The following is a 24,376-nucleotide window of genomic DNA, read 5'->3' on the forward strand; positions in this document are numbered from 1 at the left end:
TGACCTCGGCAGAACGTTGCATCGCACAAGTGGTTAGCATCTCTGCCTCACAGTTCTGTCAAAACACTGCTCCGACCTTCCTGTGTGGAATTTGCCAGCTCTCCCCGTGCTTGCGTGGGCACCTGTAGCTTCCTCCCACATTCCAAAATAATGCATATTTGGTTGATTAAAACGTGAGTTTGAATGCTTGTTTGTCTTTATGTGCCCTGCGATTGACTGGCGACCAGTCCAGGGTATACCGAGCTTTCTGCCCTTAGTCAGCGTGTATACGTTCCAGCTCGCCTGCACTGCTAATAAGGATGTGTCGAGAAGATAAATGGATGGATGGATGAATGGAGGGATGGGTGACCTCCAAGTAGAACATTTTAAGTATATATAGGTATAGTATACGTTACTAAATGTTCCCTTTTAATTGCCCTTTAATTGTGAACATAATTGTAATTTCTCTGGAAGGAAGCTTTTACTGCAAAGTACAACCCCAATTCCAATGAAGTTGGGACGTTGTGTTAAACATAAATAAAAACAGAATAAAATGATTTGCAAATCATGTTCGACCTATATTTAATTGAATACACTACAAAGACAATATATTTAATGTTCAAACTGATAAACTTGATTGTTTTTAGAAAATGTCATGGGTAATGTTTACCACTGTGTTACATCAGCTTTTCTTTCATTCAATAAACATTTGGGAACTGAGGACACTAATTGTTGAAGCTTTGTAGGCGGAATTCTTTCCCATTCTTGCTCGATATACAGCTTCAGATGTTCAACAGTCCGGGGTCTCCGTTGTCGTATTTTACGCTTCATAATGCGCCACACATTTTCAATGGGAGACAGGTCTGGACTGCAGGCAGGCCAGTCTAGTACCCGCACTCTTTTACGACGAAGCCACGCTGTTGTAACACGTGCAGAACGTGGTTTGGCATTGTCTTGCTGAAATAAGCAGGGGCGTCCATGAAAAAGATGTTGCTTGGATGGCAGCGTATGTTTCTCCAAAACCTGTATGTACCTTTTAGCCTTAATGGTGCCTGCACAGATGTGTAAGTTACCCATGCCATTGGCACTAACACAGCCCCATACCATCACAGATGCTGGCTTTTGAACTTTGCGTCCATAGCTGTCCCGATTGGTTCTTTTCCTCTTTAGCCCGGGGGACACGACGGCCACAATTTCCCAAAACAATTTGAAATGTGGACTCGTCGGACCACAGAACAGTTTTCCACTTTGCATCACTCCATCTTAGATGAGCTCGGGCCCAGATAAGCCGGCGGCGTTTCCGGGTGTTGATGATAAATGGCTTTTGCTTTGCATAGTACAGTTTCAAGTTGCACTTATGGATGTAGCGCCCAACTGTATTTACTGACATTGGTTTTCTGAAGTGTTCCTGAGCCCATGTGGTGATATCCTTTACACATTGATGTCAGTTTTTGATGCAGTGCCGCCTGAGGGATCGAAGGTCACGGGCATTCAATGTTGGTTTTCGGCCTTGCCGCTTACATGCAGTGATTTCTCAAGATTCATTTTTGATCATATTATGGACCGTAGATGATGAAATCCCTAAATTCCTTGCAATTGTACGTTGAGGAACATTGTCCTTACACTGTTCGACTATTTTCTCACACACTTGTTCACAAAGAGGTGAACCTCGCCCCATCTTTGCTTGTGAATGACTGAGCAATTCAGGGAGGCTCTTTTTACACCAATCATAGCACCCACCTTATCCCAATTAGCCCGTTCACCTGTGGGATGTTCCAAACAGGTGTTTGATGAGCATTCCTCAACTTTCTCAGTCTTTTTGCCACCTGTCCCAGCTTTTTTGGAACGTGTTGCAGCCATAAAATTCTAAGTTAATGATTATTTGCTAAAAACAATAAAGTTGATCAGTTTGAACATTAAATATCTTGTCTTTGTAGTGTATTCAATTAAATCTAGATTGAACATGATTTTCAAATCATTGTATTCTGTTTTTATTTATGTTTAACACAACGTCCCAACTTCATTGGAATTGGGGTTGCAATAGAATGGGTAATTATTTGTCAATGCCTATTAACAACAACGAAAGATAAGAAAAATGGTCCTCCAAAGTGGACTTGACAAGTTAATCCATAAAGTATATATTTTGCCATGTTCGTTATTTTTACTATGCCTCTCAATATGACTCCTTCAGGTTTTGAGCTATCCCATTGTGATGAACCAGGTGTGCCACAATTTGGCTTTAAAGTCAGTGACCGGGGTCACTTTTCTGGAAGTGCGATCTCATATGGCTGTGACCAAGGTTACACCCTACACGGAAGTGGCATAATCAAGTGCATGACTGGCGAGAGAAGGGCGTGGGACAACAGCCTACCATCATGTATAGGTAAGTTATTATTATTATTAATTATTGAATCATTCTTTCTATTGGCAAAGTCAAATAATGTATTTAAATGTATTACAACTATACAAGCCCAGCAAATAACTTTTACCTTTACATTGGAGCCAATCAATCAAATATTAGTTGTAAATGGAAAATTCAGAAGGACAAACTTGTCCTAGATTTTCAACCTCACACCTTTTTTTTTTTCTGTAGTTAAGTGGTTCAAAAAAATTTAATTCTTAAATTGGTGGTAAGTGGTTTGTTGACTTTTGCAATAATCAGCAGGACTTAAATTTCCTTCATAGTGGTCTTTCAAAAGGTCATTAACAATTTAAAACTGATTTGGTGAATCCTACGGAAATCCTCGATTTTATACTGAATTTGAACATTTTGAACACTGGCCAATTACTGAAGGGTCATCATTAATGTCGAGGTCTTGTATTTGTGTGTTGAATGTTGAATAGTATTATCACCCTATTACCTTGGGCCGCAATGTAGCTCTTGTCAAGGATTTTCCCCCCTTTATTTCTTATTATACCATGGACTGTTACAATCTAATGCAATTCTCATACTAATTAAACACCGTTTGTTCTTTTAATATACACAGCACGATAATAATACCATAGTTTGGATAAAAGATATTTCAGCTTGCCTGTAATGCGAGAACCAGCCCAATATTCTCTAGAATGCTTTCTGTCTTAAAATAATAAAAATAATAATAATTCTGACTTTCAAAGGAACATCCTTTGTTGTTTTCCATTTACCTCCAAGCAGGAAAAATTCAAATCTCTGTTGAACTGAAACTGGTGTCCTACATTATCTGGAAAACTATACCTCGTTTCAGCATACCTATTGTTTATTTTTGAGTGTGTGTGTCTGTGTGTGTGTATCTGTGTGCATGTGCATGTGTGTGTGTGTGTGTATGCACTCAGCGGAGTGTGGTGGCAGTTTCAAGGAGAAATCTTCAGGGCGCATCCTTTCACCTGGTTATCCCTTCCCTTATGACAACAACTTGAGGTGCACATGGAGCATTGAGGTCAACTCTGGAAATATTGTCAGGTAACTCCAGTTGGTAAAACAGTAAATGCCCATAGAAGACAGATGTATGTAAAATGTGTTACTGTTTGCCTCACTTTCATTGTATCAAAGCAATTATTCATATTTCAGTGGAAAATCAAATTTAGCAAACAAACAACAACAACAAAAAACTGATATAATTGAGCTAGAAAAGCAACTGTGTGAGGATAGGAAAATACATTACACATACGTTTGTGTGTAAATTGCACATGGTGGATGAAGTGAAGTCCTGAAAGAAAACTTAATACAGTAGAAGAGGTCTTGCTGGAGTAAAAATGATTTGATACAGTCAGTTATACATTGTCTGTTTAAAAAATGTTTCATAATATCTCTGGATGAGAGTGCTGAAGCAAAGCCTCTGTTGTTGTATTTTCAACTTAATCAGACATTGAACGATTGCAGCAAATCTCAACAGGAATGCCAAAAGTGTAAGAATGCTCTCTAAATTGATTTCTCATTTGACCTGACTCTAATCTTCTAAAGTTCTATTAAACCTCAACTTCCCCTCTAAGAAAGACTTGTGCAAGTGGTTTTTAGGAAGCCATATTTTTTTTGCTTGATGAAATACTACAACAAATGGTCTAATCAAATATAACTGATATCCATTCTATTACTTAGTAATGAATTAGGGTCCGTCCAAAGTGAATCAACAGAACTGGAGCCTCTATAACCATATTCTTATCCTACTTCTTACAGCCTCCAGTTTCTCGCTTTCGACACTGAGGCATCCCATGATATTCTTAAGGTGTGGGATGGGCCTCCGGAAAATGAAATGCCTCTGAAGGAGGTTAGCGGCTCACTGCTGCCTGAGGGAATTCACTCTACTCTCAATGTGGTCACCATTCAGTTTGAAACGGACTTTTATATCACCAAGTCTGGGTTTGCCATTGACTTCTCCAGTAAGTATTTTCGTTATACTAGAAGACAGTGTCCTAGTGTTTCTTCATATGGTGTGAACATTGTTAGAACTAGGTGTGATAATGGTGTCTGCCAGGACTAGTGGCCTTAAAGAGCTCAAATCAGTATTGTCAATCCAAGTGCTGCTTTTTTTATCGTGTGATTTCTTACAAAGGGATGAGTCTCTTGCATTGCTCATTTTTACCAGTATCTTACACTCTTCTGTTTATTGCACGTTATGGAGTAAAAAAACAACCACCCAGGCACAATCACACATAAATCTCTGTCCAGTCTGTATATTCAAGTCATATTTTATGTATTTAGATATTTTCATTGTACAAAAAAAATGCCTTTGTTTTCCTTCATTGTTTTAAAGCAAGTATTGATCCTAGAAATGCATTTTAACACATTATGACTTTCATAATTCAAATTACATACATCTAATTTGAACAAAAAATTATTTGTCCCGGGGCTGATCCTCCAAAGTCCATTCTCACTTTCAAAGCCTTTCACAACCCGACCCCTTAATACCACGCAGATCTGCTCCATTGCAATATTCCATCCCATTCACTCCACTCTTCTCACACCAACCTCTTGCATCCACCTACTAGGACCAAGCAGCAAACCTGGGGGGGCGGGGGGGGACAGAACATTTTCCGTAGCTGTCCCCTCCCTTGTGTACAGTGTGTCTACTTTCTGAGTGCTTGATTATTACATTTTATTATTGTGGTTATTATAAACTAAATACAAATAAAATGATGAAAGATTATTTGCGGAACTTAACATTTACAAACAGTACTCTACACAGACAGTATTTACACAAGATGCAACATTATTTTTGTCCATTTAGAATGCCCATTATGTATTGTGAATGTCTGTATGATATTTAAACATAAGTGTGTGTGTTTCCCCTCAGGTTCTCTTGCCACTGCCTGCAGAGATCCAGGTATTCCCATGAATGGCAGTCGCAACGGGGAAGGCCGGGAGCCCGGTGACTCTGTGACCTTCTCTTGTGATCCGGGATATGAATTGCAGGGGGAGAGCAGAATCACCTGCATCCAAGTAGAAAATAGATACTACTGGCAACCCAGCCCTCCAAGCTGCATCGGTGAGAAGGGTGGGAGGGGTGGAATAGCGTGAGTCAGAGAGGAGACAGATGAGTAAAAGTGATAGAGAGTGATATGTGGTATAAAAAGCTAGAGAGGGGAGGACAGAAAAGCTGGTGATCAAAGTGAAAAAAAGAGGAGAGATTTTGGTCTTAACAGGTTACAACAGCGTCTAATGTTTGCTGATATGTTGGTCATACAAAACTATTTTGGCACGTTTGTACTGTAATCAGCTCTTAGGGGGACAAATCCACTTCCATCACTATTTCAGGACTCTATACCCCCCCTACACATTGTCTTATTAAGCCTTAACAGCTAATTACCTTACAATGCAATTACAAATAATTACACTAAGTAGGTCTGAAGAAATAGATGTTCTTGAATCACTGCCAAATAGTCTCACTTGAGCGTGAGAAGTCTTTAGTCTCCCTCTCGCAGTTAACTCGCGTAGTGTGACTCAGGTAGGTTGTACTTAAACTAATGTGCATCTTATGCTCATGTTGTCACTCAAGGTGGAATGTTTGAGGATTTTAAATATAATTTCAATATGTCAACAAGTGCTTCTTCTGTAGTGGATCTTTCACTGTGATAGAAAGACATTGAGAGCAAAATGAAAGTACATTTGTGATTGTTGTGTCTATCTCGTCTCTTAATTTGCCTGAAGCTCCATGTGGAGGGAATGTAACTGGATCTTCAGGATTCATCCTGTCACCCAACTACCCACACCCCTACCCACACAGTAAAGACTGTGACTGGCTTATTGCTGTCCACTCTGACTATGTCATCTCCTTGGCTTTTATCAGGTATATTAATCTGCTACACTGTCCACTTAATCACTGAAAATAACGCATTCCCAAATGGCGGCATGAAATGAAAAACAGAGGGATTTAGTCACAGTCGGTCTTCATGTTAGAGTTCAGGATTTAATTAGACTGTTTGGGGGGAATAACATAATCATTTTCGATTTTAGTACCTTGGCTAAGGAGAAAAGGAAGACTTAATGCTAGTTGTTCCCATATACATGGTTCAGTATCTCACACAACTGAGCTTTCTCGAAACGTGGTGTTTTTTTCTAACCTGAAACTGAACGTGGTTCTCATTCAATGCACCGCAGCACAGGTTGCACCTCGGAATTGCTTGTTCTCTGTGACGGAACCAGCTGTAACATCACTGAGCAAACTTGGCCATGTCTGCGCAGTCATGCACTTGGGTTTGAGTCCAGGTGTGTTGGGAGATAAGAGAAAAAGCAGCACTTGGGCAGGGGGATGATTCAAAAGCAGATATTACTGCTGCTTTGCTGAAATGCTGTAAAACAACATTTTCAGATGAGTACTTTATATTACAGGAAGAGGTGTGATATGAGTGCAACTCATTTACTATGCTGCATGATACTCAGAAGCTGTTACATTATTAATTACAGCTTAGGCGTGTAGCAGCAAGTCTGGCAGGGTAAGACGGGCCTGAGGGCAGTCCTACTCTTCACTGTTGAATATTCTTTCATGAAGGACTCAAGGATTGCTGCTGCGGCAGTGTCATGTTTATTTCTATTCAATTTTGTCTTTAAAAATAAAGATCAGGGTTAGTACAGTGCTGGTTTGTGACCTGGGATTGCCATTTGAAAGGATTGAGGCATCATTTTGAATTGAAGTTGCCTCCATGCAACTAGATGCAATTATCTCGAAGCTATTTTACATTTTTGTCATAAAGTATGCTCATGATTTTGAAAAAGAAGCTCTGCTCTCTGCCTTAACCGTGGCAAGTGATTTGATATACAAAGCAACAATATGAAATGTTCTTTGCACACTGCATTTCCACTCCGATCTGGGAAGATTTTGTGCCACAACGTTGTCACAACAATTTAATCTCTCCGCACATCATCTGGGAGTTGTTATTATTTTTTAAAATCTTTTTGTCAGGAGATATCAAACAAATTGCAAAACTCACTCCTCACATTATAGCGCATACACTCTATTGTCAAACCTGAGCATATTTCAAATCTCATATACTGTGCAGTGTGTGGAACTGGAATTCAGACGTTGCAAATAATAGTTTTATCTGATTGTGTTTACTTCTCTTACAGCTTCAGTATTGAACCCAACTATGATTTCTTGTACATCTATGATGGGCCAGACAGCAGCACTCATCTGATTGGCAGTTTCCAGGACAGTAAACTTCCTGAAAAGATTGAGAGCTCCTCCAACTTCATGTACTTGGCATTTCGTAGTGACGGCTCTGTGAGCTACACTGGCTTCCATTTAGAGTACAAAGGTACTGTGAAGATTTGGCCTTCTATGAGCATGCTGTATTTAGTCACATGCATAAAGACGTATGAGGTCCAGTGCATCTTTGAGGTTGGCTGTGTTGCATACACTATATTTTTTTCTGATTGCACTTCTCATCCATATCTAACGAGTGTTGTTGTATGCTACTTCAACAATTTAGTTTCATGAAATGGAAGACTCTAAATTGCCCGTAGGTGTGAATGTGAGTGCGAATGGTTGTTTGTTTCTATGTGCCCTGCGATTGGCTGGCAACCAGTTCAGGGTGTAACCCGCCTCCTGCCCGTTGATAGCTGAGATAGGCACCAGCACTCCCGCAACCCTTGTGAGGATAAGCGGCTCAGAAAATGGATGGATGGATGGATGGAAATGGTCCCTTGTGATGCATGCAAGTAATCTGCGCTAGAATCTTCTCATGTTCATAACCTCTCGGTGGCACAGCAGTCTTCTTCTTTTGAATGTTTCCTTTTTGATTGTCAGCCAAACTGCGGGAGGCCTGTTTTGATCCAGGGAATGTGATGAATGGCACAAAAATGGGCACTGACTACAAGCTTGGATCAATGGTTACATTTAATTGTGAGGCCGGATACCTACTACAAGGCTATTCTACTCTGACATGTGTCATGGGCAACAGCAAGAGACCAGAATGGGACAGAGGCAAGCCAAGTTGTCAAGGTGAGAAGCAAAGCTGCCGGGTCTATAAGTGATGCTTATACATGATACAATGACTGCTGTGTAATAAGTGAGTTTATGTACGCATTCAAAGAAAGCATTAAAATCAATGCACATGGGTATTATGCACCATTTTAAAATAAAAGTAATGAACTTCTGAGATAACCACCTACCTGTACCCTTTTTCAGTCACATTAACTTAAAAAAAATTAAAAAAAGGTTTTTAACATATTTAATCTGGCATGCCAGAATTAGAATGTTGCTCTTGCTTTCATCTGTGGGTGGGTGGCACTGACAAGCTATCCATAACTTTTACAGTCCCTCCACCGGCCTGGATGTTTATTTAAGTGTCCAATCACCAACTCTCAATTTAGTAGTTCCACCCTGAAACCAAATTTGAACTGATGACTTTACAGTCCAGAGGCTAAATCTAAAGGGCTCAGCTGCCCAGTCAATGTGCAGCCTTTGGATGTCCCTGTGCATAATACAGCAAGTAACTCAAGGTGATGAAGCATCAATAAAGTAAACAGGAAAACATGCCGCTACATGCAGAGATGAGTTACCCCTATCCACCATCCTTGTTGTTGAACATTACTGAAGAGCGTATGTTCTACAGTAGTAGGACATATTTTAATAACAACTAGTAATATCTACAGTATATCCACTTCAAAATGGTGAAAGCGTTTGCTCCCACCCTGAATTTTGCATTTCATACATTTCCACTGAATCCATTGCCTCCATTTTCCATCTCAAACATTCCACCTTCAGTATATTAGATTTGTTCTGCTGTGCTGTGGCAGTTCCATTATCACCCATATCTGCCTGAGTGATTTGGACTACGGGGCTGGCTCAATATGCTTTAAATGTATTCCATTTAAAATCTAAAAAACAAAACACAAAAACATTGACCCTTCTATTTACAGCTGCCTCTCTTCACTTTATAATGTGATACAATATCGGGCGGTAGCTAAATGAACAAATCGTGTTTCTGTAAGATGCTTTTCCTTATCAATGCACGTGATCAGCCTCTCTTTTAGGTCTAAAATTAACACATTATCTTGGCACTTATTTAAGACATTTTCTTTCCATCCCCATTTTCTTCTTTTGTATTTGGCCTAATTTGCAGCATGATCGTTATGTTTTAGAATTATTTCCAAAGGCCATCTGTCTTATTTAGCTTTGTACTCATCCATGCCAGAAATGTGTATTTGGCATTTCATCACACACAGGTTACAGAATTTCAGTGACATCTCATGGTCTGTCGTCTATGGTGCTGTAAGGCTCTTTCATGTGTAGGACTCTTCAGACTACAATTGCTTGAAAGGGACTTGTCAGTGTTAAGAAGGTCCCTGTCACAAACACTTGGTTCAATCACCATGTCCTGGAAAAGTCATTGGATGTCAGCTCTGGAGAAGAGTGGACACTGAATTTTTTATTGATCGATCGATTTATTTATTTATATTAGATAATACCATTACTGATCTCCAGGAATTTATTTTAGATTTAATCTAAAAAATATATTTTAGCTTCATCAGAAATATTTTTCTAAAAGCAAAGGCTGTTTTTTGTTTTAAACAATTTACCATCGAGTCTTGCAGCTATGGTAATTGAATTTGCAGGCATGATTGCATGTTTGTTGATGGATGGCATTTTGATGTATTTGGAAGACTGAAGCACTTTCCGGGCTTGTTTTATTCCCCTTTGGGTTTTAAACATGTAAACATAAATCAGACCCCCTTGTCTGTCTATTTAGAGCTCACAGTGGCTTTCGAAAAAGTCCCAGAAGTGTCTCTCAAATGACAAATTATTTTGGTATCCCAGTACTGTATATATGTCAGCAGGTAAAAATCCAGTGGTGACATTTTGTGATACAAATGTTTACGTGTGCACTTGCTGATAGCACAATATTGCTTTATTTCCCCAGGTGTTGGAAGCTGCTTTTTTCACATTTGTTAACTGTATCTCTGTTGCTTCCCTTCCTGTCACCATAGCTCCCTGCGGTGGTCACTTCAGCGATTCAGACGGCACCGTGCTGTCCCCAAACTATCCACATAATTACACCAAAGACCAGAGCTGTGTGTACGACATCTTTGTCCCAGGGGACTTTGGTAAGCCTTTTAAGCATTACTTCCCATGAATTGAGTTGGAAAAGTACTCAGTAGCTGCCTATAACCCGTTTGTATGGTCGGTGTATTTCACTTTACAAATATCGAAAAAATGCAAGGGCTGAGTGAATATGTGGTTTTTGTGGATGGTCAGTTAATGATGAGGTACATGGACTGTGTGGGAACAAATGAGGCTCACACTCAAAACCTGGTCACTCTTGCAATTTATTTCCCTGTAGTGCATCTATTTTATAGCAAGACAAATGCAATTTACTGTGCTGAATATGAAGGATAAACATCCAGAACAAAAACAGAAAGAAAGCCAATAGCATATAGACATATTGGAAATGTATAATTAAAGTACAAATCATTATAAAATACAGTCTCATGAAATGATGAAACAACGAATCAGCACATTATAATTTACAGAGCGATAAAACAGAGAAGTTATAAAGTTCATTCATATTGTAAAAATAATTGTTTATTTTGGATACAAATGTCTGGTGTGTTGTTTGCAGCATAACAGCTAAATTCTGCTTCACTGGACTTTTTGCTGACTTAAGACAATAGATCTAAGGCTATATTCACATTGCAGGTCAATTCTGATTTTTATATCCAATGTAACATGTATCTGATTTTTTCATGTCAATGTGAACAGTAAAATTCAGATATCGATGCAAGTACTGTTATGTGAACGACTACATAAAAAGATCGGAACATGAATTGGGCATCATACCCTGCAGTGTGAACACAGCCTAAGAACTCTACTTGGTTTTGTATTCTTTAAGTAGATCTGTGAAATATTCTGGGAATAAGCAATTTAGGCATTTGTAGCAGTGGTTGAAAATTAAATGATTTAACTCCGTTCGTTTCTGTATTTGAACTAGAGTATTGTGTTCATATCGCTACAAAACCTTTTACTCTGGCTATAGGTTTGTAGAAGGATGCTTTGATGGCTTTCATACTGCTGATAAGTCTGTCTCTTAAGCAGAAGATGGGTTTTAAGCCTGCACTACATTGTATGATTTGGCTGTTTCGGATGATTAAAAATCATAGGAAAAATGCTCACTCTCTTCTATTTTTATGCCAAATAAAATCGTCTCTGTTTTGTCCTTATTCAAATTAAAGCAATTTGGCTTATTTGCTCAAAGCACTTTAACAGTATGTCATCTGGTCTGAAAGAGGCATATTTCTCTGTCATCTGCAACTTTTAGACTTAAATTTTTACGTTGGATGGTTGCAGTACTGTACAGTGCAGTTGTTTAACATTCATTGAGCGAAGACCTGCACCATTCTTGACTGTCTCGTTAAAGGCAATGGTGGCGAGTGAGTATATTTGTTGGCGGGTTGGTGTACTACACTACACTTAATTACTAATTCAATTTGTGAATCATGTAGGTCTGGTTTTACACTCTATTCTCTGTGTCTCTAATTTTGCAAGGTAACAAATGAGCCATTTTAGCATCTCTATAGCATCAATGTTGAGTAAAATAAAGTCTCCCACTGCAGTAAATTCACTGTTATAAAAACACCTTAAAGGAATTGCATCGACTTACGGTTCTTCTCTACACTGATTGGTGGGCTTGAGTGAAATGAGATCACTGTGCTGTTCCTCTGTTGCCACTGCCCATTGCTTATTGTGTGTGCGTGTGTATGTATATATGTGTGTGTTTTCTATTCATTAAATAATGTTGCATTTTTTAAATACTTAAGAAACCTCTGTGGAGTGTGTCTGTGACTCAAAAAGCAAAAATCCAAGAAACTCATTCACTCAGACTTTTATTTTAACCTGAACACTTCCATTGTTTATTTGATGATAATTAAAGAAGACATGCAGTACTCACATTTAACACCATGCACATCTGCATTTTATGCCCATTCTTTGTGATAGAGAACAGGCTCTCACCAATTTGTTTTTGTAGAAATACACGTATTGTCAGAAGGAGTTTGTATTCTATTACATCAGCAACATGCTCCAGCACGCCCGCGACCCTAGTGAGGATAAGCAGTGCAGAAAATGGATGGATGGACATGTTACAAATGTCATTTTTAATCCAAGCTAGGTTGAATGGCCCAGGTGTAACTCACAATTGCTTACTTGTTTTTTGTAAACACTAGAAATGTCAATGTGATAGCAGAGATCAGTACACATGAAATTATTTGACTTTATATGCATCCTGCATATATACAATATCAACAATGTCAAATTATGCCCCTCATTGGGACATCGTATCAACCTAGTAGCACGGACAGGGAAAGGTCAAAAGGAAATAATATGACTCTCAGGGGTTTTATACCTTGGCTATGTTCTATGGATTTATATCTTTTGCAAACATGTAGTTTCAAGGTTGTAGAAAGACCACAACATAAATTTCTGTTTGTGTGTATGTGTCTAAACCTGTTATCGAGACCTGCTTCAAAGCACAGTGTTAACGATATGTAGGGATGGCCAAAATAACTGATTAATTGAGTAATTGATTGGCAAAAAAAAAATCACTTGATGTGTATATAAAAGAGATTGTTGAAAGATCACAACTTTAAGCAATTCGGGTAAAATGGAATACACTGTACTACCTTCTAGTTTGTAGCCTGAAGTAGAACAATATGTTGTCAACTGAGACCTTCATCAATACAGGCCTCCTCTATGCGAGCTGCCCTGGACAGCATTATTCTGATATAATACATAGAACACTGCATCAAAGAATCAAAACTGGAGTTCAGTCCACTGAGAGATTCTCCAATTCCCTGAAAAGATTTATATATTACAATCAATTGTCTGTTTAGATTCTCAGTCATCCAAGTCATGGTAATCAACAGAAGTCTTTCTGGGTTGTTTAAGACATGTTGCCTTTAAGCCAAAAGGCTTCGTCAGTTCAACATTTTAGGTGTTGAGTCCTCCAATTTATTTTTCTGGTTTATCTGGTGGGTGGGTGCCCTGGTGGTGGTTACATGAGAGTTATAGTTGTTACCAGCTGTGGCTGGTGAATGAACATTTTGCATAACAACCAGTTGTTCACCTGCCCTGTGGTGATGGTTAGTGGCCAATCCAGAGATTAATTTATCCTTTATTAGCTTTGATCGATTAAATGTGGTCATATGCCCATCCCTAGTTCCTTGTCAGAAAAATGAACTGTCTCAGAATGTTGTGACTAATGCAACAACGTGTTATTCATGATGATTGCGAATAAATAATGAATAATAGAATAAACCTGGATGCTTGGGACTGGGTTGGCAGCCACATAACAGAGAGTGCCAGGTTGAAAATTTGAATTAAAGCCAAGAGGCCCTGTGGCACGAGCAGTTCAGAATAGACATAACACCAGTAGACTGATGCTGGTGAAAGTTGTCTTCTATCCTGATTAGCTTATTATGGCAGTGACTCAGAGCTGTACATTTCACAGCCCCAGTTGATCTTGAATGGAACACCCAAAACAGGACTATCAAATGTGAGTCTAGGCAACAATCAACATAGAATTTCTGGATAATATAAAGGGCTGGCGGCACGGTGGCCGACTGGTTAGAGCGTCAGCCTCACAGTTCTGAGGACCCGGGTTCAATCCCCTGCCCCGCCTGTGTGGAGTTTGCATGTTCTCCCCGTGCCTGCGTGGGTTTTCTCCGGGCACTCCGGTTTCCTCCCACATCCCAAAAACATGCATTAATTGGAGACTCTAAATTGCCCGTAGGCATGACTGTGAGTGCGAATGGTTGTTTGTTTCTATGTGCCCTGCGATTGGCTGGCAACCAGTTCAGGGTGTACCCCGCCTCCTGCCCGATGACAGCCGGGATAGGCTCCAGCACGCCCGCGACCCTAGTGAGGAGAAGCGGCTCAGAAAATTGATGGATGGATGTAAAGGGCTCTATTTTCGTAGACGGTGCATCTGCGGTTGAATGTAAATGCTGGTGGATCCTGATTTTTGTGCAAGCGCAATGCTCGCTGTGTGTTTACAAATTTTGGCAGACCAGTCTGCGCCAAGCTTGCCATTCCGGCTGAGCGAGGGTGTGCCCTTGGAGATGCACCCGGTGGAGTGACAATTTGGTGGCAGAAAGTCTATCTGAACTTGCAACGGCTGAAATAAGTATTTAACATGTCACCATTTTTCTCACTAAATATACTTCCAAAGGTCCTGTTGACCGGAACATCTGGTGAACATGTTGGGAACAATCCAAGTAATCCAGACATACAAAGAAAGTACAACAAATAAGATCAGAAATGAAGTTGTGTGTAAAACTGTGAAATGACACAGGGAAAAAGTATTGAACACATGAAGAAAGGGAGGTGCAAAAATGCATGGAAGCCAAGACAACACTTAAAATCTATCAATAATCAAAAAGCAATCCAGTCCCATGTCAGTGCAAATGAGTATCAGCTGGTTCTGTCCTAATTGATCAAAAAGGTCTCATTGTCAAGGTGTGAGTCAAGACACATTTAATGATGGGTAAGAGCAAAGAGCTGTCTCAAGACCATGACAAATTAATTGTTGCAGAACATAATGGGATTGGTTACAGGCACATATCTAAGCTTCTGAACGTTCCAGTGAGCACGGTTGGGGCCATAATACATAAGTGGAAAGCCAATCATACCACCATAAATTTGCCTCGATCAGGAGCTTCTTGCAAGATTTCTGACAGAGGAGCGCAAAGAATAATCAGAAAAGTTGTCCAAGAGCCAAGGACCGCCTGTGGGGAGCTTAAAAAAGACCGGGAATTAGTAGGTACTGTTGTCACAAGGAAACAGTGAGTAATGCACTCCGCCACCATGGCCTGTATACACGCTCACCACGCAAGACCCCATTGGGTTTACAGTTTGCTGAACATCATTTGGACAAGCCAGTTAAATACTTGGAGAATATAGTCTGGTCTGATGAGAACAAAATTGAACTCTTTGGATGCCATAATGCAGACCATGTTTGGAGCAGAAATGGCCCAGCCAATCACCTGACTTAAATCCAATCGAAACTCTATGGAAAGAACTGAAACTCAAGGTCCATGAAAGAAGCCCACGGAACCTTCAAGATTTGAAGACTGCTTGTGTGGAGTAATGGGCCAAACTCACACCAGAGCAATGCGTGCAACTAGGTTTTCCATAGCGGACTCGTCTTGATGCTGTCATCACAAACAAAGGGTTTTATACAAAGTATTAAATAAATACCAGTTGGCGTGTTCAATACTTTTTCCTTGTGGCATTTCACATTATTACACACAACTTAATTTCTGAGCTTATGTGTTCTACTTTCTTTGTATGTATGGATTATTTGGTTTGTTCCCAACATCTGGTGAAATGTTCATGTCAATGTTCATTTCATGAGAAAAATGGTGACGTGTTAAATACTTATTTCAGCCGCTGTATGTCTGCCCACACTACCTCTAACTGCCGATGCAGGCTAGACTGCTGGTCTAACACGATTTTCGTGAATTTGATTGTGGCACCCACAGACAGATACTGAGGTCGACGTTGTATATACTGTATTATGTCGCTAGCGATTATCACAAGCTCATTCAGTATACCTGCTAGGGCTGCACGATATATTGTTTGAGCATCTTCATCACGAGGTACGTGTGTGCAGTAGTACATCACAGGGTTCACTACGATGTTGGTGTAGTATGAGATACAGTGAATCATCTGTAATATTAAAAGTAACGAGCAAAGAGACCTGTTTGGACATGCTAATGAGATTAGTACTCATGTTATGGTAAATTATAATGCTTCAAACAACACAGGGAGCAGCGCAGAGTGTTGTATACTTTTCTCCTTGTCTGATAACTATGAAAGAGGATGCCGGAAACAATGTACACCAGCTGCATTACCCATTTCACTCTTCAGAATGAAACTACTCTAGGCAGGCACTGCATTCAGGGGCACTGCATAAATGGCAGTGAATCAAAATCAGCTTTATTGGCCAAGTATGTTGCAAGACACAAGGAATCTAGTATTTGGAGCCAGTCTCGTATGATAACAAACAGCCACTATGACAAAATATACATCTAGGACATAAGAAACATGAGTATGGTGAGTTATTGACCATTGAAAGTGTACCACTAGTGTGGGGAATGCTGATAAGAGAATGTTTTCCCTCATTCTTTTGTAATGCAATTCATAATTGTAAAAATGGATTAGTAGGAAAATTATTTGTATCAGAATTTTTTAGTTAAAATAATGTACAATCACACTGTGAAAATATGGAATTTACTTTATTTTGTAATATAAGAGTAGATAAAACATTTTGATACTATAGTCAGCCACAGCTGCTGGGAATGCAAAGTTATCAGTCATTAAACCATCACTCCTGTCATAATGTGTTGCATGTTTTCGTTTGCATATTAAGGACTACAGTCCTGTTTTTGTTTTAATTCTTCATTAGAAAAAAAAAAAACATAATTTAAGCAACAGTCAAGCAACACGCTTTTCCTCATGTTTTTGAGATTCTCGGGTGAAAGCTGCATCTGGCTACTAGTGTGGACTGAAAGGGTGGCAACAATGGGGAAATGAAATGCCAGTATTTTGCGGTTAATTGCCTGCCAGCATCATACAGTATTGAAAAAAATAAATAAATGGAAATAAAATAACTATCAGCTGGTTCATTTTTGGACTGGTGAACTTAGTTCAAAATCTTAAATTATGAACTATGAACTGAACTAGTTTATTTTGGAATGGTGAACTGAACTTTAAACTAGTCCGTGTAGAAAATGAACTTTTCCAACACTAATCCTGTATTCATTCACATCGCAAATATATCGCATGTTTAAAAAAAAATCACAGGAATTTTTTTCCAATATCGTGCCGCCCTAATACCCACTCACATTGTGTGTTGCCATACCAAGACCAGAGAAGTAACAATGCTCCACTCACTCACGCACGTATTGCTGCGATTACACATCATCCTCTTCCGCACAGAGAAGACTGTCCATCAAGACTGTCGGTCTTACTTTGTCTTATATTATTTTATTGTCTTATTTTTTGTTCGCTGCTTCTGTTGAAGTCACTTATTTAAAGGACTTCTGACAGGTTCTCATTACAGTCAGTGGTGAATGTTCACACATATTTCACAATGGAATTAATGCATTTTTTGGCAATAACATAGTGTTTTTTTTATGGCATTTCCAAGTTACCATGTTTTATGTCAGAACAAAACATCTAGAGTAGATACTGTATCTGCAAACTTGCATCATAAAAATACACCATGTACCACAAGTGTCCAGTTTGAACTCAGATTTCCATTTTCATTTTCTTCCCAGGGTCTCTCTGATATTCTAGTAGATTTTAAAGTTAAGCATGCAATCCGTCTCAGTTCTTCAACATAAAAATAATAATACAGGAGAATCTCCATTTTGTAATGAAAACACAGAATCAGGTTAGTAAAAGCTTTCCATCCACAAGTGAGCCATCATTCCTTGACACTCAGCACCCATGGCTGTTCTGTGCTTTGTAACATTCCAAAGCCATTAAGGTACAATGTGCATCTGTCTTACCCTTTAATGTTTAATTATTGTCTGAAATAATACTTGCAGTCACATTTCAAACAATAACTCTGCTTCTTTTTTGAAATGCTGAATTATTCATGGCACTCAATCTTTGCCTAGGGCGCTGCTTTTAAACATACATGCATACATGTACACTGGCCTGCAGGGATTCACTCTTCTTTCGACTAATTTCATATTCCGGTGTTTCACCTTTTTGAAGTTGCATACATCCACCAATATATGATTCGTCAAACCTAGGCTGGCACAGTGAAAAAAAAAAAAAGCTTACGATCGATAGAAACTATCCATCAAGAGTAAAAGAAGCACAGTATTTTGTATGTAACCTAGAATTTTGTGTTCTGTGCTGCCTTTCTGTTCAAACTTCGAAAGGGAACAAAGTTCTTCCAGTTCTTCTCAAAATATATAGCATATCTAGTGCCCACAAATTCTCTTGGCCAGCCAAGCCTGCAGCATCAAACCTTCTCTCACAGTTGAAACCAACACTTGCTTACACTACTTGAATCCATCAGACTAAAATAGCCTTTAGATATTTGTCAATGTTCTACACCTATTTTGTTCTGGTGGTTACTTTTTCCCTCTGAGTGGAGGTTTAAAAAAAGACAACAGGATATATTCTTTATAATTTTCCGCTATGTTGCCAAATACCCATTTTGTTTACATTAAATTTGGCTGCCACTACTCAAATTTGATTCCAAGTTAATATCACTGGAGAGACACAAATGAGTCACTGGTGAACATTTCCCCACTTTTCCTTATTTTTTTCTGTCTGGGACTTCTTATAGCTCTGATGTACATCTATATAGAATGCCAGCATATGCATAATAGCTGCAATCCAGTGTGTCAGGGGGACTGATTGATTGCAGTAATAAATATGAGCTGTAACTAGATGGGCAAAGAAAGCATGAGTGAGTGAGGTGTTGAGTGGTAAAGGGTGTAACTGCAGGGAAGAGACAGCCGCAAAGAGAATAAGTGAGACGGAGCGAGCCATAATGAGTTATCGGGTTGTAATGAAGGAACCTGGGAATGAGAAATAGCACTGCTGAAAGCGTTGGCCCTGAGGGTGACTGTTGACTCATCTGTGATGTACACTTGTGAGAAATATCATGCAGGGAGCCACCTCAGTCACTCGTTGCATCGCATACAAAAAAATTGACCGTGATCTCTGTGATGATCTCTGTAATGTAAGGAATGGGGATGTGACACATCTTTATGGTGCTTCAGTAAACGTGTGAAGCATGAATTCAAGTTGTCTACATATTCCTAAATTCCAGGCATTTTTCTGCCGAGCACTGAAATCATGTCATTCGGATTTCTCGACCTTTTCTACGTCACTAGGGAAGAGCTCCGCCTTCCCTTTCTGCTCCCAAGCCAGCGCTGTCAACATAACAAACGTATGCTCTCACAAGTGGGTCTTCTGTGCGGAGGCAACCAATCAGAGGAAAGGGGGCGGTCTTTGCCAAATATGGACAAAGCATATAGAAAACTGGTTTGGGGCTGAATGTGGTTGTCCTCGCTCTCTGTGGTCGTCCTGCTGAACTGACCTGCAGGAGCCGAGGATCCAAAATCACTCACTTAGCACACATTCACACCGTTCACTGTGAATATTTTTCACTAGTCACGTCCGAGCACACAAACATACTCATGGTTTCTTGGGGGAATGGTGTGGGGCGGAGGGATACGGGTGGCGGACCGGGATTCAGCAAATCTGTACAGTGTCCTGGTCTAGACACTCTGCTCCACCGCCCTCTCAGTACACCAGGTTGTGTGGCATTACACGCATTTATCCCCTTCTTTAATGCACTACATACACAGATTCTCTGGGGGGCTGTGTGGTCTGGGTCAGGGGGCAGGCTGTAGGGCAGCAATGCCACGTGCCTCTCCAGATTTTAATGCACAACACCACGCAGGGGCTTCACAAACACGGGTTAGGGCCAATGACTGCCAGTTGAAGACCTGGCAGTCATAGTAACAGTGGGAAGGTGGGTATCCACTATTGTCATGGTGAGGATCTTGGGGGTTGGGCCGTCTGGCTGGATGGCTGCAAACAAAGGCAGTGATAGCACTGTGATATTATTAAGGTAACTCAACAGTTTGGACAAGGAAATAATGTGTTATAGTTGCAGATGTGGTCATTGTTCTCCTCTATTAAACTGAATAATTTTGTTTTGTTATCAAATAACTTTATTATTCGGTAAACCACAATAATTTGTTTTTGTTGAGAAAATTAGTTAGTTAGAGCTGTCATTGCCATGAGGCACATAAGGCCTTTATTGCAGTTTCTGTATTCTGTAGTTTTTTTATAGGAGCAGTCGATTGGCCAACTGCCCAACCCCAGCACCTGCTATTCCTAGGTGGTCTCTAATCCAAGTATTAACCAGGACCGACCCTGCTTAGCTTCCGATATCGGATGAGATCTGGCAGCATGTGGGAATTGGGGCGGCTTGCTGAGAAAATACTATAATAATAATAATACAATAGATTAGGGAGAGATTAAAAAAAATTGTGTAAAGTTTTTTTTTAAATCCATTTCCCTTTTTTTTCTGTTCTCTAACCAAGTGACCAATACAGTAAATGACAGAGCTTGTCCACAGAAGGAGAGGTGAACTTTGCTCAAGACTGAAGCCAAACGGGCTGTTTATAGCTTGTGCCAAGGTGAAGCCACTAACCCCCTGCCAAACAGCCTAATGCAATTTCGCTGTGATAATGTGTCATTAAAAATATGTGTCTGTGCTGTCATACAATTGCTCTGGTTTCTATAAATGAGGCCTGTGTGTACTGTCAGAGGCCACAATCTCAGATGGCCGATGCTGCCACACCGCGAAGATGACAGGCACCTGTTTCCATAATTCATTGCCAGAAGGACAAACACATGCTACTATTTTCTTTACCGTTAGGCTGTTCTCTGGCCTCTTCAAAACCTTGTACTCAGTGCTGTGTTATCAGCTGTATGTTAGTGGAATGCTGCAATTCATTTTGCCTTTAAAATCATTTATCTTAGTTTTTGCAAACCACTAATGACTCTGTATTTCCAAAGCCTAAACTATATTGTCGAAAAAAGAAGTGTAACCCCATTCAACTTAGAAAAAAAACGTCAATGCTTGTTATAGCTTAAGTGTCTAAATAAACCTCATTTTACTGCACATTCTTTGAATGAACATTGTTTCATTATTTGCAGCTCAAGTTGCCAGATATTAAATCAATATTGGTATACTCAAGCTGTCAGATCTCCACCATCCTGCAGCAGCAAGCTTTAGGCTGTTGTGCTACTTACCCCCTAGAGAGCATTTGAGCGTTGTTACCCCAACTCCTTGATTTGGTGAGCTTCATGAACGTGAAAAGCAAGTTCAGTTTCTGTCTGTTTCTCATTAAGTGTATTTACTGTGGTGTCGACACTAAATCTGTGAAAAAATTTGACTCAACACTGACTAAATCCTGCATTTTAGCTTAGAGTGTTTCACAGGGTTTATCTCCTCAGCTTTAAAGAGCGGAAGTGTTGAATGAATGATCACGTTTCTGTGCACGGTAAATGCTTGAAAACATGGGCATCCCTGACAGCTTGTAAAACCCTCAAACCTTACCTTTCACAAAATACTCGACATTTTTTCATAAATACATCAGTAGAGCAAAGCAAGACGAAGCCAAAGCACCAAAGCAAGCATGTCTTCTCATTTACTGTATGTTAAGGTCCAAATAGGTACAGTATTTGTTGTTCAATATGAACTTTATGTTCTGTGTAAAGTCATTTTGCAGTTGTATGTGTGTATTGTAAAACAAAATGTCGGCTACCGGTGGTACAGTATGTTTTTTTATTCTGATGAGCATAAATTATTTCAATTAAAAAGTTATGACCAGTTCAGAGCAGTTCAAAATTGGCTGCTTTACAGCAACATTGTTTGCTTGAAAGTGTGCAAGTATGGTTACCTTAACCACCTTTTCTTTTGAACTAACTTGTACTGAGACATTAACTCTTCCAAGCTGTTCACATGCTGTATGAGTAGCATTTGCGGAATCTCCCACCTCACTGGTATGCATATACATAATATGTATAATCGGATAATCCATCAACTATGCCTTTAAGCGAATGACAATGCGCAAAACACAAGTGATCTAGTGGATGATCTTCCCTCGCTCTTTAGTAGGATGATCAAATAGCAGTGGGAGCAGGAATAGATACTGAAAGAGCTTTTCTAAAATGATGACATTTCTCATCCCTGTTGTATTTTGATGATCCTATCTGCGGCATACTGTGTCTTTGATTTTGACAGGGAAAGCCCCCTTTTCTCAAAAGGCATGATAATAAATTAAAGCAAATGAAAATTGATGAGTGCAGCCAAGGTTTGAATGAATGAAATTTAATCAATCGGAAATGTCGATTATTTCTTTGCCTCTCCTGTACCTTGTTTCTCTTCAAAGGTTTTTAGCGGCATTGCCCTAATATTAAATCTCAAGTGATTCCTCTTGATTTTTTAATACTACTGTTTCACAACCAAAACAGTCCTGCGTGCATACATGCAACCCATAATGCCCCTACCTCACGTGTTATTAGTCTCCTTACGTTATGATATAATCTAATGGTACATCAACAGTCATTTTTTAAATACTAGCTGTTGTACAGGTATAATATTTCTTTCTTCCACTGATATAGTACACATTATTGATGGACGAGTCGCAATTATTTCACCAAAATGCACATATACACAATACAAAGGCAGAAATTTGGCTTATTACTATAGCCTAAAAAATATGTTTATACCATTTGAATGAATAAATGAATTTTGTTTTAGACAGAGAAAAGCCCATATCACATATAATACATCCATACAGATATATACATACAAATAAAAATAAGTTTAAAACAAAAGTAGTGGCTCCACAGTCTAGATGCAAACCTGACAGAGCTGCATCATGGGTTATTTGTATTGTATTTGTATATGAGACACCTGTTTTAAAATGATTACCCTTCTTTGCTTGGACCCGCTGTTCTATCAGCCGGTGCGTTGATGGATGTAACTTCTAAATAAATTCATAAATAAAATAGAACGTCATAATTTCTTGAGTGATATTTTTAGGGAGTGCAAAACGGCACGCTTTCTCAGGCTCAAAGAGTTAAGAGAAACCAGGTGCAGTCCAGGAACTGAATGCATAATGAATTGCTTCAAAAATCAGATGCAGAATGCACACAGATTTGCACACCACCCATTTTGTACTAAATCTGGCCTTTGTGTAAAATATATTTTCTTCGTGCTCATTAACTGCCATGACAATAAGATGTGCATATATTCTACAGATTTATATTCCAAAATGAAATATAGTTTTTTTTATAATAAAGTATGAAACACTTGACTTACTGAAAGCAATATAATGTATATATATATATATATATACACACACACACACACATACGCACACAAATCTGCTTTATAGTTGTCTGGCTGTTTTGACCATTTTGGCTCAAATGTCATGAATTCTAGCATATAGATGTTAAACAGGGAAAGAAAGGTAAAGCAGTACCAACATGCTATACGATGTTGCAATGACAGGGATTTTCCCGCAAGAACTTAACAGAATATCAAATAAGAAATTGTGCAGTAAAATGCATTCAAAATTACCAGCAACATTAAGGAATCAAGAAAGTATAGGGTTTTTTTGGTGGATATGTTACGATTATTCCACACTGTGATTGAAGGGTTCGCTTAGGACTCATTTGTGCAATATTTATTTTTATTAAATCACCAAATATATTCTGGACTGAATGAAAACCCAGGGATAAGACTCTGTTTCTTTGTTTGTTTGTTTTTTAGATAATAAACTTAAGGTATAGTTGGGGTAAAGAGTAACACACATTTCTAAAAATATAACATTTCTAAAGGATTTAAATTATTATATTTCATGGTAAAGTCTAATTATAGGAAGAGCGGACAGGCAAGAAATGCTGTTTTTCCCAGTGTTCAATGTAGTTTAATCAACACTATTGATTAATTGCCTTGTAAGATGTAACTGGTATGGCACAAGTTGGCTTGTCCCAAAATAATTCATGCTCATTAGACTTCTGGTTGAAGGAAAGTCGTTTGAACGCGTCACATTTTCTAACCAGCCTGTCACTCTTTTCAACTCTTTGTCTACACTACAGTATATATTATACTATATCAGGCTTTGCAGACTTAGTTTGTAATATCTTTCGGCTTACCCTAACTGTCGGTTGTGTAAGTAAAATGTTTGCACATCTCAGTCCGAAAGCTTACTTCTTTCTTCCTCCAAAAACAGGTTCTGTGGACAAAGGCACCGTCCACTTAACGCTGTGCTGCAAAATGGAGATGGACAGACCTTGACTCATTCTGTTACTGTCACTTTTACAATATTGCTGCTAAACAAAAAAACAAAAACAAAACGAAACATTATATT

General features: G+C 39.1%; 1 protein-coding gene across 4 annotated transcripts in view; it reads left to right on the top strand.

Moving 5' to 3' along the window:
- Positions 1-24,376, top strand: part of LOC133479563 (CUB and sushi domain-containing protein 3-like) — a 283,130-nt gene that overhangs the window by 121,252 nt on the left and 137,502 nt on the right. For all 4 annotated transcript variants that reach the window (XM_061776717.1, XM_061776718.1, XM_061776719.1 and 1 more), the window contains exons 24-31: positions 2,171-2,362; positions 3,292-3,418; positions 4,133-4,335; positions 5,250-5,441; positions 6,104-6,242; positions 7,520-7,707; positions 8,199-8,393; positions 10,382-10,498. In XM_061776717.1, coding sequence (XP_061632701.1) covers positions 2,171-2,362; positions 3,292-3,418; positions 4,133-4,335; positions 5,250-5,441; positions 6,104-6,242; positions 7,520-7,707; positions 8,199-8,393; positions 10,382-10,498 — 1,353 coding nt within the window. The remainder of the gene's footprint in view (positions 1-2,170; positions 2,363-3,291; positions 3,419-4,132; positions 4,336-5,249; positions 5,442-6,103; positions 6,243-7,519; positions 7,708-8,198; positions 8,394-10,381; positions 10,499-24,376) is intronic.

This window comes from Phyllopteryx taeniolatus, chromosome 6 (assembly GCF_024500385.1).
Source record: "Phyllopteryx taeniolatus isolate TA_2022b chromosome 6, UOR_Ptae_1.2, whole genome shotgun sequence".
Classification (NCBI taxonomy): domain Eukaryota; kingdom Metazoa; phylum Chordata; class Actinopteri; order Syngnathiformes; family Syngnathidae; genus Phyllopteryx; species Phyllopteryx taeniolatus.